Source organism: Calonectris borealis, chromosome 7, assembly GCF_964195595.1.
Source record: "Calonectris borealis chromosome 7, bCalBor7.hap1.2, whole genome shotgun sequence".
In the NCBI taxonomy this organism is placed as follows: domain Eukaryota; kingdom Metazoa; phylum Chordata; class Aves; order Procellariiformes; family Procellariidae; genus Calonectris; species Calonectris borealis.
Genome location: NC_134318.1, coordinates 42,806,945 through 42,822,411, shown reverse-complemented (window position 1 = coordinate 42,822,411; position 15,467 = coordinate 42,806,945). Strand labels below are relative to the sequence as shown.

At 42.9% G+C, this 15,467-nt stretch overlaps 1 protein-coding gene across 3 annotated transcripts in view; it reads right to left on the bottom strand.

Annotated features, from left to right (window-relative positions):
- Nucleotides 1–670: 670 nt before the first annotated feature.
- The window catches only part of MGMT (O-6-methylguanine-DNA methyltransferase), a 169,258-nt gene continuing 154,461 nt past the window's right edge, over nt 671–15,467 (bottom strand). For all 3 annotated transcript variants that reach the window (XM_075155298.1, XM_075155297.1, XM_075155296.1), the window contains exons 5-6: nt 8,568–8,707; nt 671–1,930 (exon numbers count right to left, since the gene is read on the bottom strand). In XM_075155298.1, coding sequence (XP_075011399.1) covers nt 1,799–1,930; nt 8,568–8,707 — 272 coding nt within the window. In that variant the 3' untranslated portion in view covers nt 671–1,798. The remainder of the gene's footprint in view (nt 1,931–8,567; nt 8,708–15,467) is intronic.

The window sequence follows — 15,467 nt, the reverse complement described above, 5'->3', positions numbered from 1 at the left end:
CTACTAAAGCCGGCCCCGGTCACGCAGGAGCACTGCAGCCCCAGCCCCCCGGGGCTGCCGGGGGGGTCACGGCCGCGCTCCCCCAAACCCCCCGGGCGGGGGGGGCCGGGCCCGGCGGCGCCGCTTCCCCTGCGCCGGGGCGCCCTCTGTCGGGCAGCGCGCGGGCAGCGCTGCCCGGCCCTGCCCGGCCCTGCCCGGCCCGCGCCCCCCGCCCTCCCGCCCCCAAACCCAGAGCCAGAACATGATTTTGCGAAGAAGTTGGGTGTTTGCCTCGAAGGGCGTTACCCGCCTCGAGAACCAGCGCTCGTGCTCACCCGACCCGCAAAAATAAGGAGACATTCCTGAAAAAGCAAATACCTTAAGAGAAACAGCAAGGGATGTAAACGTGGGCAAGGTTAAAGTTTACATTTGCTACCGTGTTCTTTTGTCGGTAGCATGGATTATAAAAAAAAAAAAAATAAAATACACCCAAACTGTACATATTATAAGGCTATATTTTTATCTCGGGGTTCTGGTGACACGTACAAACCACTTGAGCTTTGCTTTCGTGGTTTATATTGCCACCAGAAACCCTTGATAAAAATACAGCTTTATATTGTACAGTTGGGTATAGTTTATTTTCTCCATATATCACATACTGTGTTTTATTTATAAACATACACAAAGACACTTGTACATGCAAAGCAGTTTTTTTATTGAAGTAATTCTGAGATATCAATAATACTATATTAACTAATGCATCGCAACACAATAATTTTTTGGTTAGCAATGGCCTTTCTAAAGAGACATCTATGAAAATATGATAAAACACATAAAAAAATCAGTATTTCCATGTTAGAATTTATGATTCCCATACTGAAAATTTCAGCTTCTGGTGGCTCGTACTTGCAGAGAACCCTGCTTAAGCCACCTCAAAATTTAGCTTTAATATCTCTTGAATACTTAAATCCTTTCTGCGGAGAGGCTACGGGAAATAAAGCTTCGCCTAACAGAGAAATGCAAAAATCTACAGGAAAAAAATCAAACGATAAAAGGAAAGGTGCTGCTGATAAAGACACAACCATGACGAGCTTTGCAATGTTCTGCCCAACTTGTGCTAATCAAACTGCTTATTTAAAACATACTTTTCATACAGTTTGTCAGAAGCTTCTCTTCCACCTGCTTTTTGCACCATTCGCAAAGGCAAAAATTTTGATTCCCATCTCTCGCAATGCGAAAAGAAAAGCCGGGAACAAGCAATTCAGTAGCCGCTGGCTTTTGAATGCATCTCAGCGTGCTCCGCTCACTCCCCTTTACGCAAACCCCCGTTCCAGGCCCCAAAGAGGCGAGGGGGGCCCCGGGCAGGACAGGCTGGGCAGGGGCGAGCAGCGGTGCAGGCGTGGGCTCGCTGGCGGCCCCTCGGCAAGCCAGAAGCTTCCTTAGGGGGAGGCTTGCACCTCACATTTGCCACGTCCCTCCCACTCCCTTATCCGTGCTTTAATGGACATTAAAAATAGAACAAAACAGGACTGGAGATGGGAACAAAATCCGTGCACAACAGGCCTGGACCGCCGTACTCATTCTGCTGTAAAATGTAAAAACAAGAAAGGGCAGACGAGCTGCATCCCTCAGGACACATCCCGCTTTTTTAATATAGTGGTGCCACCACACATTTCACTTCGGATGTTGCATTATATTTATATGTCACTCAAATATTTACCATTTTTCTGAATTCTGCTGGGTGCTCTGAGAGCTTGTTACAAGCCAAGTATCCGCGGTTGTATGTCTTGGCTGGTTAGCAGCCGTGGCCGAGCTTGCATCAATATGCTAACTTCTCTTTCTGGAGCTTCTCGTGCGACAAAAGCCACTCTTTCAGAAGGTTTCCTCCTCCGTAGTTGCCGGCCTGCCCGCTGCTGCAAATCACCCTGTGGCATGGTATTATAATCGGGATCTGCAAAAGACACAAAAATAAGGAAGGGAGCAAAGGGTGAGGCAAAGGGGAGCGGTGGCGGGGGAGGATGCCCATAAATCCACCGCTAAACCAGGACTCGTCTGCCACCGGACCAGCGGGGACACGGACGGAGGGGCCGCCCCGGCGGAGCCCCAGCCGTGCCCCAGAGGAGAGGGCGGCTGCAGCACGGGGACGTGTTCCCGGCTGGGCTGCTAGGATGCAGCCAGGGCGCCGACCACGGACTGCTCTGCAACGGCCACGGGCTCTGGCCACCAACCAGTTCTTTGGGAAAAATAAGCGTTGGGAGAAATTTTAATACATAAAAACGATGTGAAGTCTTAAAAGGGTAAAACCGATACATTAAATCCCATATATAAAAACTTCTCTGCAAGGAGCAGATTCTCCTGCCCCACGCCAGCCCCCTCCAGCAGCCGAGACCTCGGTGCCCAGGGTGGGTGACCAAGCCTCGCAGACCCAAAACGCACACGAGGATAGCACGGAGGTACAGGACAATTATTAATCATCATCCCAGGATTAGAAGAGGCCGATTTCTGGAAAAAACCCAGACCACCGAGAAGAGCACCTCCAGGAGCGAGCTTCCCTCGGCAGATCTCCTCCTCTCGCTATGGCACCTCTACGTGCACTGCTGAAAAATTCTATATACGAACAAGGCGCTATTTATTATTTAACAGCAAGTCAATCCAAAATGGGTTGTGAATTTTTAAAACCTACGACAGGAGAGATTTAATTCGCATCTAACCAATTTAGGAACTTTTTTCCTCATGCCTTCTACTTTGTATCATTTATAGCCAAATGTCACGGATTCTGAAAAATCAATGCAAGAAGTTACATAATAGACTGATAATGTAGAGTAGTACATAAACGTCTTTTTTAAAAATTTTTTATTACAGGTGATTATCATAGTTGAAGTACACACCATAAAAAATGCAATACATCATCTCTAATCACGCCGTATGTGTTTTGGTAACTGCATAGTAATTCGATTGTGATGATATAGCTGTGAAAACAATAACTCATTAAAAAGTGCAGTTTTCACAAATTTGGGTATTTTAAGTCAAAAAGTATAATTAATTTATATATAGACACACAGACAAATTACCTACTTTACACTGACTTATTTTAATCCCATTTAATAGCTATTTCAGTACAGCTCAAGCTGTGCTCATATTTGAGTCTGGGACACAGAGACCCCAAAGTAGCTGGACAGCTACTGGCCAGACCTTTGCAAATTGTTTTTTTGGGGTTCTTTTGGTTTTGTTAGGGAATTTCAATGGCTGAAATTTTAAATCATAGTCTCAGCCCACAGGCTATCACATTAAATGGGAATACACATAGGTGCTTATTGTTAATCAAGGTTTAATAAAAAAATGCTTATAAGAGCTGCTTTCTTTGGAGTTGGCAATGCCACAAGTGAATTATGCATCCGTGACAACTCCAGTGAGTACCAATAAAATCTTTACTCTATACCATGCCATCCTGCGCTTGCTTTACGACTTCTTTAAAGAAGTTGTTTTTTGCAAGTGTTTTTCTGTTTTGGGATTTCTCCGTCTTTACAATCCATGTGCACAAGTTACTGCAGGCAGGTTTCCTTGAGTGACAAAGCCGTAACAAGCCGTAATAACACACTGTAAAACATTTCCAAGGTTAATTTGCAATTCTTTAAAAAGATATACAGTAAATCAGCATATTTTGATAATAAGGCTATGAATCTTGCTATGGACAGGGGCCAAAACCTCTTTCTGGGCCAGTCCCCTGCTGCCGCTCAGAGGGTGCAAAGACACTCGAACCGGGGGGGTCCATGTACTGGGGAATTTGGCCAGGGAGGTGAGTCGACACCTTCTCCTGCTAAGTTGTGTGAGAAGATGGAAGGTGTGCCCAAGCTGGGAAAAAAAAGGACTTTATTTTCAGGTGGTGTGAGCTGGCACGCCGCGCGGGGTCTCGGATGTCCCTGGGTAGGTGCAGGACCAGTTCATAAACGCAGGGATGCGCGGCTGAGCCTCTTACCATCAAGCAAGAAGAGGAGGTATGAAATAAATGTAGCTTTTTCCACGCCCGAAATAAAGAATTTCATACCCAGTTTGTCCTAACGCACGCAAGCGCCTGTACGTCACCCTCCATAGCGTTGGATGTAAAAGAAAATGCGGTACCAAGTCTGTATCAGCGCTGTAATTTAAAAACATTGAATATTGCTTCAGTTTGGCTTAATTGTGGTGACAACTTTCAGACTACTAAAATAATTAAACCTGCTAAAATTTATTAGGGCCCTAAGGACATTTTAGAGGGAGTACTACCCTAGTCTGGAGCTTTAATGCCTCAGCTACATTTAATGTAATTTTTATCAATAACCAAGCAGCTCATAATATTATAGCTCTGCTGAAATCTTCACGCTGTGAAGTCTAATTCATCTAATACACGAATCCATCACTTACACAGACCCCACCTCAAACGCTATAAAACTTCCAAACCCAGAGATTTGTCTCCAACAAAAATAACATGAAGGGGCCCTCGGATCAATAACGGAGTCCCTCTGATTCGGGCACCGGCTGAATATTTGCTCCAACTTTGCTTTTGTTCTTCTGGGTAGAGGCCCACAAGGGAAAGAGCTTGTTTTCACTCGCAGCCTCATCAATACCTAAATCCTGGTGAACAAGTGACACTGAGAAGCTGTAATCAATAGCTCCCTGTGCGTTTTTTCTTCTGGTCAAATGGTTCAGCACTACTGACAGCCCTGACACTCAGAACATGATGCTAAATCTTTATCAACAGCCATCTGGGTGACTGGCAGAACAAGACTCGGGCGGTCATTAACGCTCGTGGCAATCTGTGAATAAACTAACTCCTCGATAATGCGTTTGTTTAGAAAAAAGGTGGGGAAAAAAACTCCCTGCACAAGGTATCGATCGCCTTTGAATTGCATTTAGCAAATTCCGTCTGAGGATGGAGCGGAGCGGTGCTCCGCCGCGGCGTGCCGCTCGTTAAGGGTTTTCAATTTGTGGCCACGGAAACCTGAGGGTCCCGTTACACTGCTGACGGGCTGGAGACCTCCAGAACCTGCCAAACTGTCAAAACCAGATCAGCCAGGCCGAAATGGAAACAGCTGAAATACCAAGTTACCACGTACAACAAGAATCACACTTCGCAAAATATAATCTCTCAGTTTGCTCATGTCCTATTGCTTTTTCTCCCCCTCTTCCCCGACAGAAACAAATACCGTAACGGGACCCAGCGTGGGTCCCGGGTCATTGCCAGCCACCCAAGGAATTAATGCACAAGCAGTTTTACGTGTCCGCAACGTCTCAAATCCATCCTTCACCATCTTCTCATAAATGCACGATTACTCCTTCCAATCTCCGATGTCTAAAACATTTTGGCTGAACAATATCCTTGACTTGGGATAGATGGATATTAGCATGGAGAGGTACACTGAGCTGGGCTTCAGCTAAACAATAACACAATCGGAGAGAATATAAAAACTGACGTATGCAGCCATGGCTGCTGTTAAGAGACCGCTGCAGACGTCTTATTTAAGGCACAGAACAGTCATTTAGGATGGCCTTGGACTAATCAGCCCAACATTCGCCATTTCCCATGAGTCTCTGTGATTTCTTTTTGATCCTCCTATACTAGTCTAATGAGATTTTTAATTGAACTTTATGGGTTCCCTTTGAGGACCACAGACCTCGCAATCAATGCGAACCGCAGTAAACTATTTGAAGTTTCTCTTGCAAAAGGTGAGCCATCCCCACCATGTCCTTGGCATAAATTGAGGCAAAGATGTCGCATCGTTCAGCTGCTGCTGGCACCTATTCCACCTTCTCATAAAGTTGAAGGTCATCGTATGAATTATGTGAAGCAACCCAACTACAAAGGGAAACCTGTGGAATGCGCACTACCAAAATTAAAGACCAAGCCCTGATTCGTAGAAGGGAGAAATGTTCTGTGTTTTGTGGAAAAAGGTGAGAGATGCAATTTTATCAACACATTTGAGTAACAAAGCAATGCCAGGCTCGGGTTTATTTCAAACGCTCATTTTTACTGTTATTACTACCCTCATTAAATCACGTTTATGATTTAGTCATCATGTTTGCAATTTAGTCCTTTAATCATAGGAAGCATCTCAAGGTGCAAACATATTATGATTTTGCTATTTTGCATAGCTTCTGCAGCAATCATTAATAGAAGTATTCACTTTTATTTCACATTCGCACTAAAAGCATTCGCTAGTTTCAGCTTCTCTCCTGCGAACCAAAATCACTGATCTGCTGCTTAACAAAACATCACATTTCTGCAACAATTTCGAAGCAATTGCTCCTCAAAACCAGTATTTATATCCTAAAGCTCGGGTTGCAGGTGTAGCAGTTGTTAACACCACAGCTCTTCGCATTCTGCGCTGATACGTTAATGATGCTGCAGTTCAGCTGACGTGTTCAGTTTAATGAACTGTTTAGTTAGATTCAAAGCTCAATATCTCATCTGATAAACAGACTGCAAGTGTGTTTATACATGTACAATGTTCATGGGTATCCTACAATTCTATGCAGGTAGCACACACAGAAACTCACATAATGTCTAATGGCTTTAAGCTTCTAAGCTCAGTAAAGAAGTACACCCTGATATTTTAAGTGTATATCAGATTTTCCTATGAAACAGTTCATATAAGCAGTATAAAGCTACATTTCGTCAATACACTGTATTGTACTTGACAATACAAACTATTTTAATATGATGGAATGCTTTCCAATATAATATGGTGTACATTAAGATAAGGCAATACAATGCAAACCTACAGGAAACAGCTCTCAAATAATAACAATATAGTGTTGTGCAAAAGGATATGTAATTGCTATCGCCTAGAAATGTACCCAGCTTTGCCCTCAGGCTGCAGTGGAGCAGCAGCATCCAAAGTAGCGGTAACAGCAGGTTGTGGTGTGAAAATTCCTGCTTTTTCCCCTGTGAGGAAGGATGAAAATAGTTCTGAAAATATACAGCAAAGCTACTGCAATTTTTTTTAAATGGGGTCCTACCTTATTATTGTTATTTCCCATCCCATACTACGTCTGCAGTGTTTTCTGTCCTCAGCAGAAAATTTTTAAGCATATTACAGATAATAATGTATAGCTTTAGGGAAAAAGAGTTATATTAATGTAATACCACCCCAATATTTCATAATAGAAAGCTGATGTAAAAAAAAAAAAAAAATCAGTGCTGTAATGAGAGCCCTGCCCATTGCAAAACACATTTTTATTACTAGACATCTCCTGTAGTTAATTTGTAATTTCATGCATATTCCACATGCAAACACACACATAGTCCTTTTGTACTTCAATGGGAGCACCTATTCACTATGTTTCTCATATTTCCCATATAAATCTTTACAGGGTCCTTCAGACCTATGAGCCATAATATGCAGGTTGACTATGCATAATATGCAGGTTGATTTTATGAATGAGGTGAAATATAAAGATAATATGTGGCACTGCAAAACCCCCTCACCTTTATTATTTCTATATGTAAAGCCACCAGCTCTTATGAAAACAGATTTTCTAACCGACTTTGCAACTACACGTTGCGGTCTCATATGTACCTTATTAAAGAAAATACTGAAGGGACTGAATGTAAAAACAACACAGGAGGTCAAAGATTATGGCAGGTATAGCGCTGGCGAAAAGGAGAGGAATTCAGGTATGGAAAGACACATGTTGCTCAGGGCAAGTGGTAATGAGGGAAAATATGTTGAAGAATGGCCAAAAAGGCCACAACGATATTAATAGAAATCAAAGTTGTTTTTTTTTTAAAGGCAAGTAGCAAGGGAATGAATGTGTAAAGACAGATACAGCAGCGTTCTCTTTACCAGCTTTTCCTCTCCTTTGGACAGGAACCAGTCGGCTGCAGGCTGCAGCACCAGTCCCACGCCAGTCAGCGTGATTCAGGTGCATAAATACATCTGGAAATCTAAACCTGGACAACTAAAAGGGAAAGATAATTACTGGGAAGACAGACGAAGAGGCCAAGTATTACAACATACCGTTTTTCCAAAATCCACAGGACTAACCTAGAGCGCTACTCCCTCCAGCTGGTTCAAATTCAGGCAACTCACCTATATCTAATGGAGAAACGCCATTTACAGCTGGTTTGGAGCGCGTGGGGAAAGAACCATATTGGTAATTAGGGATTTGATTCAAACGTGTACCTACATGATTTAAAATCCCTCTTCTTCCACATTTTCAGAAACATATCCATGCCAGAGAGAATGGACTGCTGTTAACACAACCAAAGCTACTCACACCCTGTCAAAACGAGGTCCATGTCAGGGGATAAAAGACCTCCCTCACCTAAGAATAGATAAGAAAGTTTGAGAACAACAAAATGTGTAGAGGCTGATGAATTAAAGGAAGCGCAATGTTTCTTTTTCAAATCTAATGGCATAAATGGTAGGGAATAAATCACATTAAACTGGGTTGTGCATTATTGCTGATTAAAAACACTTACTGACCTTATTACTCATGGTCGACCAGTTTTCATAGCAGATAAATTTAATCTAATGACATTTAGCCTGCAAAGCTCTCTAAATCCACCATCTTCCATCAACTTTATTTAAAAGTTGACGTGAACTTACAGGGTTGCTCCTCATCGCTCCTCCCACCGCTCTCGCCGCTCTGCTGTTGCCTGCGAGGTCTGCTAATTGCTTGTAGGAAACGGCCTCTCCAAACTTCACGTCTCTCAACAGGGTCCACAACACTTGGCTGGTGAACGAATCTGCAAAGAAGACGAAGTCAGTACTGTTCGTATGCGTGGCTGAAAAAAACAGGATGAAATACTCAAAAAACCCAACGCAGAGCAGAGTCTCAATAGCAGCTTTCTAATTTAAATCTAAACAGCCCCGATGTACTGTCCTGTTATTGTATCCTATATTACTACATTTAAATACATGATTATTAGAAAGAGCGCTTCAAGTAACCGATCACTATAAAAAAGGATTTAAGGCTTTGATTTTCCTATATTTTTAATTTGCTTCAAGTACAATTATCCTGTTAACTCATACAATGTGTTTTTTCCATTAAATTGGCAGAGCATAAATTAGCATAGAGTCAAATTAAAAAAGGAAGAAATAACTGGCTCTACCTATTTTACAAAGCCCTCGCATCTCCAGCTAATTTCCAACTTCAGCTGGGACACGCGGCAGAAGAAGCCCTAGAGCCAGCGGACTCGGTATTATCCTGGCTGACTGCATTTTATAGTCGAGACCCCCAAGCTACTGCTCAGCATTGCAGACATTACAAAATGTAAGGACTAGCTGTGACCTTGAATGTATGGCACATCCTTAATGATACAGGGCTCTGAAAAAAAAAATAATGTATCTTCCATTATTTTAATTTTAATTCACCAGCAAATTGCTTCTAAGTGTTCCAATTGCTGAAATAATGAATAAGCAAATGCATTAGGACCAGCTTTCTTCTGCATCTCAGGGTTTTACCTTCCCAAGCCAGGATTATTTTGCAAAAGGAAAACTGATAGCCGCATTCGGATTTTAGTTGGGTTGAACAGCTATTGCTCTTCCACGGCACTTGTAAAAGCTTTGAAGATCTAACTAGTGAATAACTTACTGAGAGGAGTGAGCTGGCGAATAAAAAAAAAAGAAAAAAGATAGGAAAAGAGACCCCTTCCCCCAGCTGAGCGCTTCAGTCTCCTGCTTTGGCAAAGAAACAAACAGATTAAAAACATTTTCTTTCTTTAGTTGTCAAAAATACATTGATTATGTTACATTGGAACATAGCAAAATGTGATTTTGTTCTTAAAGGAAACCCATACACCATTATGTGTGTGTTAAATAATAAAAATCACTTCTTAACTGAAAGGAATGATAATCACTTCATTGAAAAAAATCTGTTTAGTCTTTATTATAACATTAAGCAAATTAAACATCAGCATAATCCAGGTGATACGAGAAAAGGGTCATCAAAGAAATTAACTTTGTTGTTCATTAATTTACATGGATTAGTAGAGGGCAAAGAGATAGCAAATCTGCTCCAGTTTTTTATGATATAATTTCAAACTGTACACCATTTGTGGCAGTAGGGTGACTTTGGGGTTAATCAGACTGATTTGTCCTTTTAATTGCTTTCTATTCAAAGAAAATTCATTAGATAATGTTCTCTTCAAAATTCATGAATCAATTTAACTGAAGAAACCACATTAACAGCTTTGGGTTCATTAGCACAAGCAGTTGTGTTACTAGCTGATTGCTAGGAGGGTTTCCTTAGGCAAACAGATTTTGTTTACTGTGATTTCTTCAGAAAGGTTTATTTCAAATCAAATTGTTACTTATTATTTTTTTAACCTTCTTTTTAAGCCGGCCAGATTAGCGTTAACCTCGCCTGCTCAGGGGTCTCAGGGAATTATTGCCTGGTGTCATCTTTTAAATCAATGAAACACAGTGACTGCCCGACGCCGGGGCCCGAGTCCAAAAAATCCCCTTTTTTGCTCTTATTTTTGGCAGGGGAGGCGGCGGGCTGGGACGTGACGGACCTGTAGGAATAAGGGGAGAAGCGGGTGCAGCCTGCGCTGGAGCACCGAGCGGTCGCGGGAGGACGGGGCAGCTCCAGAGCCCGCCCAGCAATAGCTCCAAGTGATGCCCAAATTATTGAGTACCTTTTAACATGCTAAATGAGGGACAGAGATGATCCTCTTCTGACAAGCAGGGGCAGAGATTATCCTCTTTCCAGAGCCACTGTACATTTTTCATGGGAGAATATATACTGTCTCCGCACCCACATAAAACACTCGAAGTTATAGTTCAAAAGAATGAAATATTTAGCAATCATGCACATCATTTTATAAATGTATCTGAAAACTCAATTTCATCCTGTAGGGAGCAAATGCATTAATTAGTTTAAGCAGCTCTAAGAGACAGTGCCAAATACTGTTATTAAACTGTCTGCAAGTGTGAGCGCCTGTAAGCATAACCTGCCCAAATTAGATGGCTGAACTTTCACCAATTTTCAGTGTGTGCCAACATTTTATGCTGTTAAATATCATTATGAAGTGCTGTAAAATACGCACATAAAAATTAACACACACAAATTCTCTCGTTACATGAAAACACTTCATACCTCCGGGAGCCGAGGATGCCCGCGCCATCCCGGAGAGGCAGATGCCAGCAGAGCCATGGCTGAACTGAACCACATCGTATGAACATCAACATCAGAGGTCTTCTCCTTCCTCTGCACCCACCTACAGCGCGCACCGCGCTGCTGTCGGCAAAACCACTCCCTGCGGGTGACCGGGCTCTGGACTGCGCTCTTGCCAAGGAGTCTTATGGCCAACACGTCTTATGGCCAACACGGAGCAACTCGTGTTGCTGGATGCTATTTCTCATTTAAGCGATCAATAATTTGTCAGGTTTTACATGAAAATGCACACTTCAGTTCCCACTGGGGGCTGGAGCTGCCCCAGGAAGGCGGGATTGAAGGTGGACTGAAGGATGGGGAAGGGAGAGACCTGTGACTGAGTTGGATTTCCAATTCTCCACAGCCCTGAGGACCCGTTCCCACCTCCAGCTGCCGTGCCCCTGGCACCCAGGGACCACAAAGGTAGTTGGGAGGTTTCAAAGAATCATAGAATAGCTTGGGTTGGAAGGGACCTTTAAAGGTCATCTAGTCCAACCCCCCTGCCGTGGGCAGGGACATCTCCCACCAGATCAGGTTGCTCAGAGCCCCGTCCAACCTGACCTTGAATGCTCTCTGGGATGGGGCATCTACCACCTCTCTGGGCAACCTGTGCCAGTGTCTCACCACCCTCGTTGTAAAAAATTTCTTCCTTATATCTAGCCTGAATCTACCCTCTTTTAGTTTAAAACCATTCCCCCTTCTCCTGTCGCAACAGGCCCTGCTAAAAAGTCTGTCCCCATCTTTCTTAAAGCCCCCTTTAAGTCCCGATAGGCCGCAATGAGGTCTCCCCGGAGCCTCCTCTTCCCAGGCTGAACAACCCCCGCCTAACGACAGGCGATGGAGGAATGACGTCTTGGATGTTTTCCTCCGACAGACATCACCGTTGCATTACTCGCTGGTCAAACACCTCATACTTGCACCTCAACATCAGCCCTGCCAACTGCGTGGTAAATCGGCAAGGCAATGCACCATCCCCCCAAGAGTGGATGTGTCGGGACTGATCTGAAATTAATATTTACAGGTAAGTTATAACCCCTAAAAAGAGGGACTTACCCTGAACTTGCTGTTAACACCTAAATGCTTCAGAGGTCACTCACGACAGCCCACCAGACTTTAATTCTCCATATAAACACGTTACATCCACGGGGATAACAGAATGAAAATCAAGTTTAACACCAGCCGTATCATAACTTTTAACAGTGTAATTGGAGGTGGCAATTAGTACAAAGAAGTGAAGTCATGGGCTACTACCTAATAACGCGCTGCCAGAGCACGTACCGTGGCACCCGTGAGGGGCTCAGCCCCGGGGCAGGCGAAGAGCAGAGTCACCCGCTCGGTCCCTTCCTGCCCCGCTGCGCCTCCTCGCTTAGTTCTTGGGGCAAGAGAGGTTCAAAAGATACACAGCCTGGTTTTACATCCTTTTTAATCCCTTTGATCAAGAGGGATTAAAGACAGACCTTCTCCTCCACACTGATTGCTGGGAATGGTAGTTTTTCTGTTGTGTTCCGCCCCCCCCAAGGGTTTTTGCAAATGCAAAGACACAGCTATAAACACTCACCCCTTCTCACCATCTTTTTTGCAGCCTGTCTGGGGTACTACATAGACAACTTTTTTGTTTGTTTTTACGCTTTCACTTACTATTGGTAAAATATCAAGCATAATACTTCAAAAATACTCCAATTTGTCCACAAAGCAGCAGCAGAAAACTTAACTTGGCTCTTGGACCTCGGAAGAACAGACTCATATTCAAACTGAAGAACTTCTACTGACAACAGGCAACTATGTAAACACTTAATGCAAGCAAGAGTGCTAATTTTTAGCAATTTTGAACCTCCTTCGCGATTAAGTAGGCAGTTAAAGCCATATTAAGCATGTCACCTAAACAATCTGAATACTAACAATCAGTGCTACCCTACCCTAGACTGGACTCACAAGCGGTATGTGAAAGAGAGAAATGCTCATCTAAGCCTCTTAACTGTTGAATTATATTTTGCTCTTGTTACGAGGCAGATCAAGAAATGCTTTTCTTCCCTTTTACAATGGCTGCAAGTCCCTGACCATTGGTACTCCATGGTAAAAAATGCAATTATTAGTTGCTATTAAAGGATTACTGGGAATATAGATTAGACAGTACAGTGATACCGTATCCTGTAAAATAGCCCAAACATCTCACTGCAACAGAGACGAAGGATTGTTTAAAATCGGGGTGCTGCAACCATCTTGCCAAAATCATTGACAAAAGACTATGAACTTTAATTGCTGCTGTCTGCATGCGTGATATTGATATATTATAAAGACAGAATGTGCCTAACTGAAAATAATGAAGTTAAACTTTACCTTTATGATTGCTTAAATAGCCGAACCAAAGCAGACCTTGGCCATTCTGAATGACCGAGCTTTATGAATGAAGATGCAAAAAGAATCTAATTATTTTATATTTTATACATTATAAACATATATTTAATTATATATATTTAATTAATAAAATATATATTATATTTTATATAATTCATCATCCACTTTATAGTAAAAAATGTATTTATAAAAATGAAAGTGGCAAAAGTTCCAACAAAATCATATTTCATACAGATAAATAATGGAGGGATTAGACAAGTATTTACCCGAATTCCACCTCTAGCTAGTCCAAGACCTGTGAGAGCACCTCTGTGCCTGTTATTTTGGATATAGAGTTAGACAAAAATTCATCAGTTAAAAACATGGCAATTCCATTTACAAGACACAGATCTAAAGGAAATCTCCTGCCTCAAAAGCATCAGCCTAAAAGTTTTTTTTTTTAAACATTTTTGTCAAAAACTTCCTTGCAGAATAAAACTCACACGCTCATCAGGTCTGCTATTGAGCACAGACATACAACACCCTGCGCACCTACTTCTCCCAACGTTCATCTTCCGAGCTTGCACTAGTAGTTCGCCCAGGGTGCCTACTGTATCTTTGCCCAGCCTTGACTCCAGCTGAGGTCTCCTCCCACCACTCCAAAACAAACCAGTGTTTGTGCGTGGTAACTACCACATCCATCCTTTCCCACCACCACTCTACAATTGCACCGTTCAGACGACTCATGCAATAGTTTCCCATGCTCTGTCCTATTTATGGTTGCATTTAATTAGCTAAATTCGTGTTTATACCTGAAACATCTCTTCCATATCACCCAGGTCTGACCCCACGGTATTGCCAGCCGAGACGAGCTGGACCTCAGTTGATTCCCCACCGTGTAAGAGGTGGGTGCTCAGTGCCACCCTCTGCGGGGCAGAGCCACTGGACTGTCACGGACAGACATATCACACTTTTAAATGTTTTTATCTATTTCCTTTATTATTTCTCACCAGCATACCCCTATACCATGGATCACAACAACGAAGCGGTGTTTCTAGTGCATATTGCAGTGGCACAACTAAAGGAGTGATAATCCTTGGAAACGTCGCGTTTTTCCCCAGTAGAGAAAACATTCTACATTCATTCTATGTTTATCTGTAGATAAATTAAGGTCAGCTGCAGTGCATTCCGACTACAGAACTAGCAACCATTCAAGCAGATGTCACATTAAGCGTTCAAAAATTCAAAACCCCAAACCAACCCAGAACGTAGCGCTGACAACAGCTGAAGCTAACTGCCCCCTCCACCGCAGCGCCTTTGGTGAACATCATCCGTGCAGCAGACCCTGCAGTGCCCGTTTCTGACCCAGCGCGAGCCCTGCACCATCTCCTCTGCTACCTTCTGAGTACTGCTCGGCAGATACAGTTGCATGAATGAAATGAAATTCAAAAACCAGTTCGTTAAGTAGTAGGCAGTCCAAATTAAAACCATTAGAGTACACTAGAGCATTTGATAATGTGGCTCAGGTGTTCTCCCGTGCTCTCCCACAGGTCACGAAGTTCCCCTTTCTGAGCAGTACAGAAAGGTGGGCTAGGGGAGCGCTTTTGTAACGCTTTTATGTATTGCCTATGCACGCATGTGTTTGCAATATGTAATATAATAAAATACACACACATCTATAACTTATAAACATACTATTTATCTGTATCACTTAAGTGAAAAATGTACCGATATGCTTTCTTTTAATATATATAATGTTCAGATTGGCTCACATTAAGTGGCCGAGCTATGTTAAAACCCAATTAATGGGAGCTGTTTCTGATCTGTAGTTTAACACAGTTTTAAATGCAGTTCCCTTCAGACTGCTGAAGGGGTTGCGGGGCCAAATTCTATCCTTAGAAGCAAGCAACTCTCCCTGGACCTCATCCAGCAGTATTTCTGCAGGTTAAACTCCCTGGAAGTCAGTGGGTGTTTTACTCGAGCGGTTACTGATATTCTGACCCATTTTTTGCGCA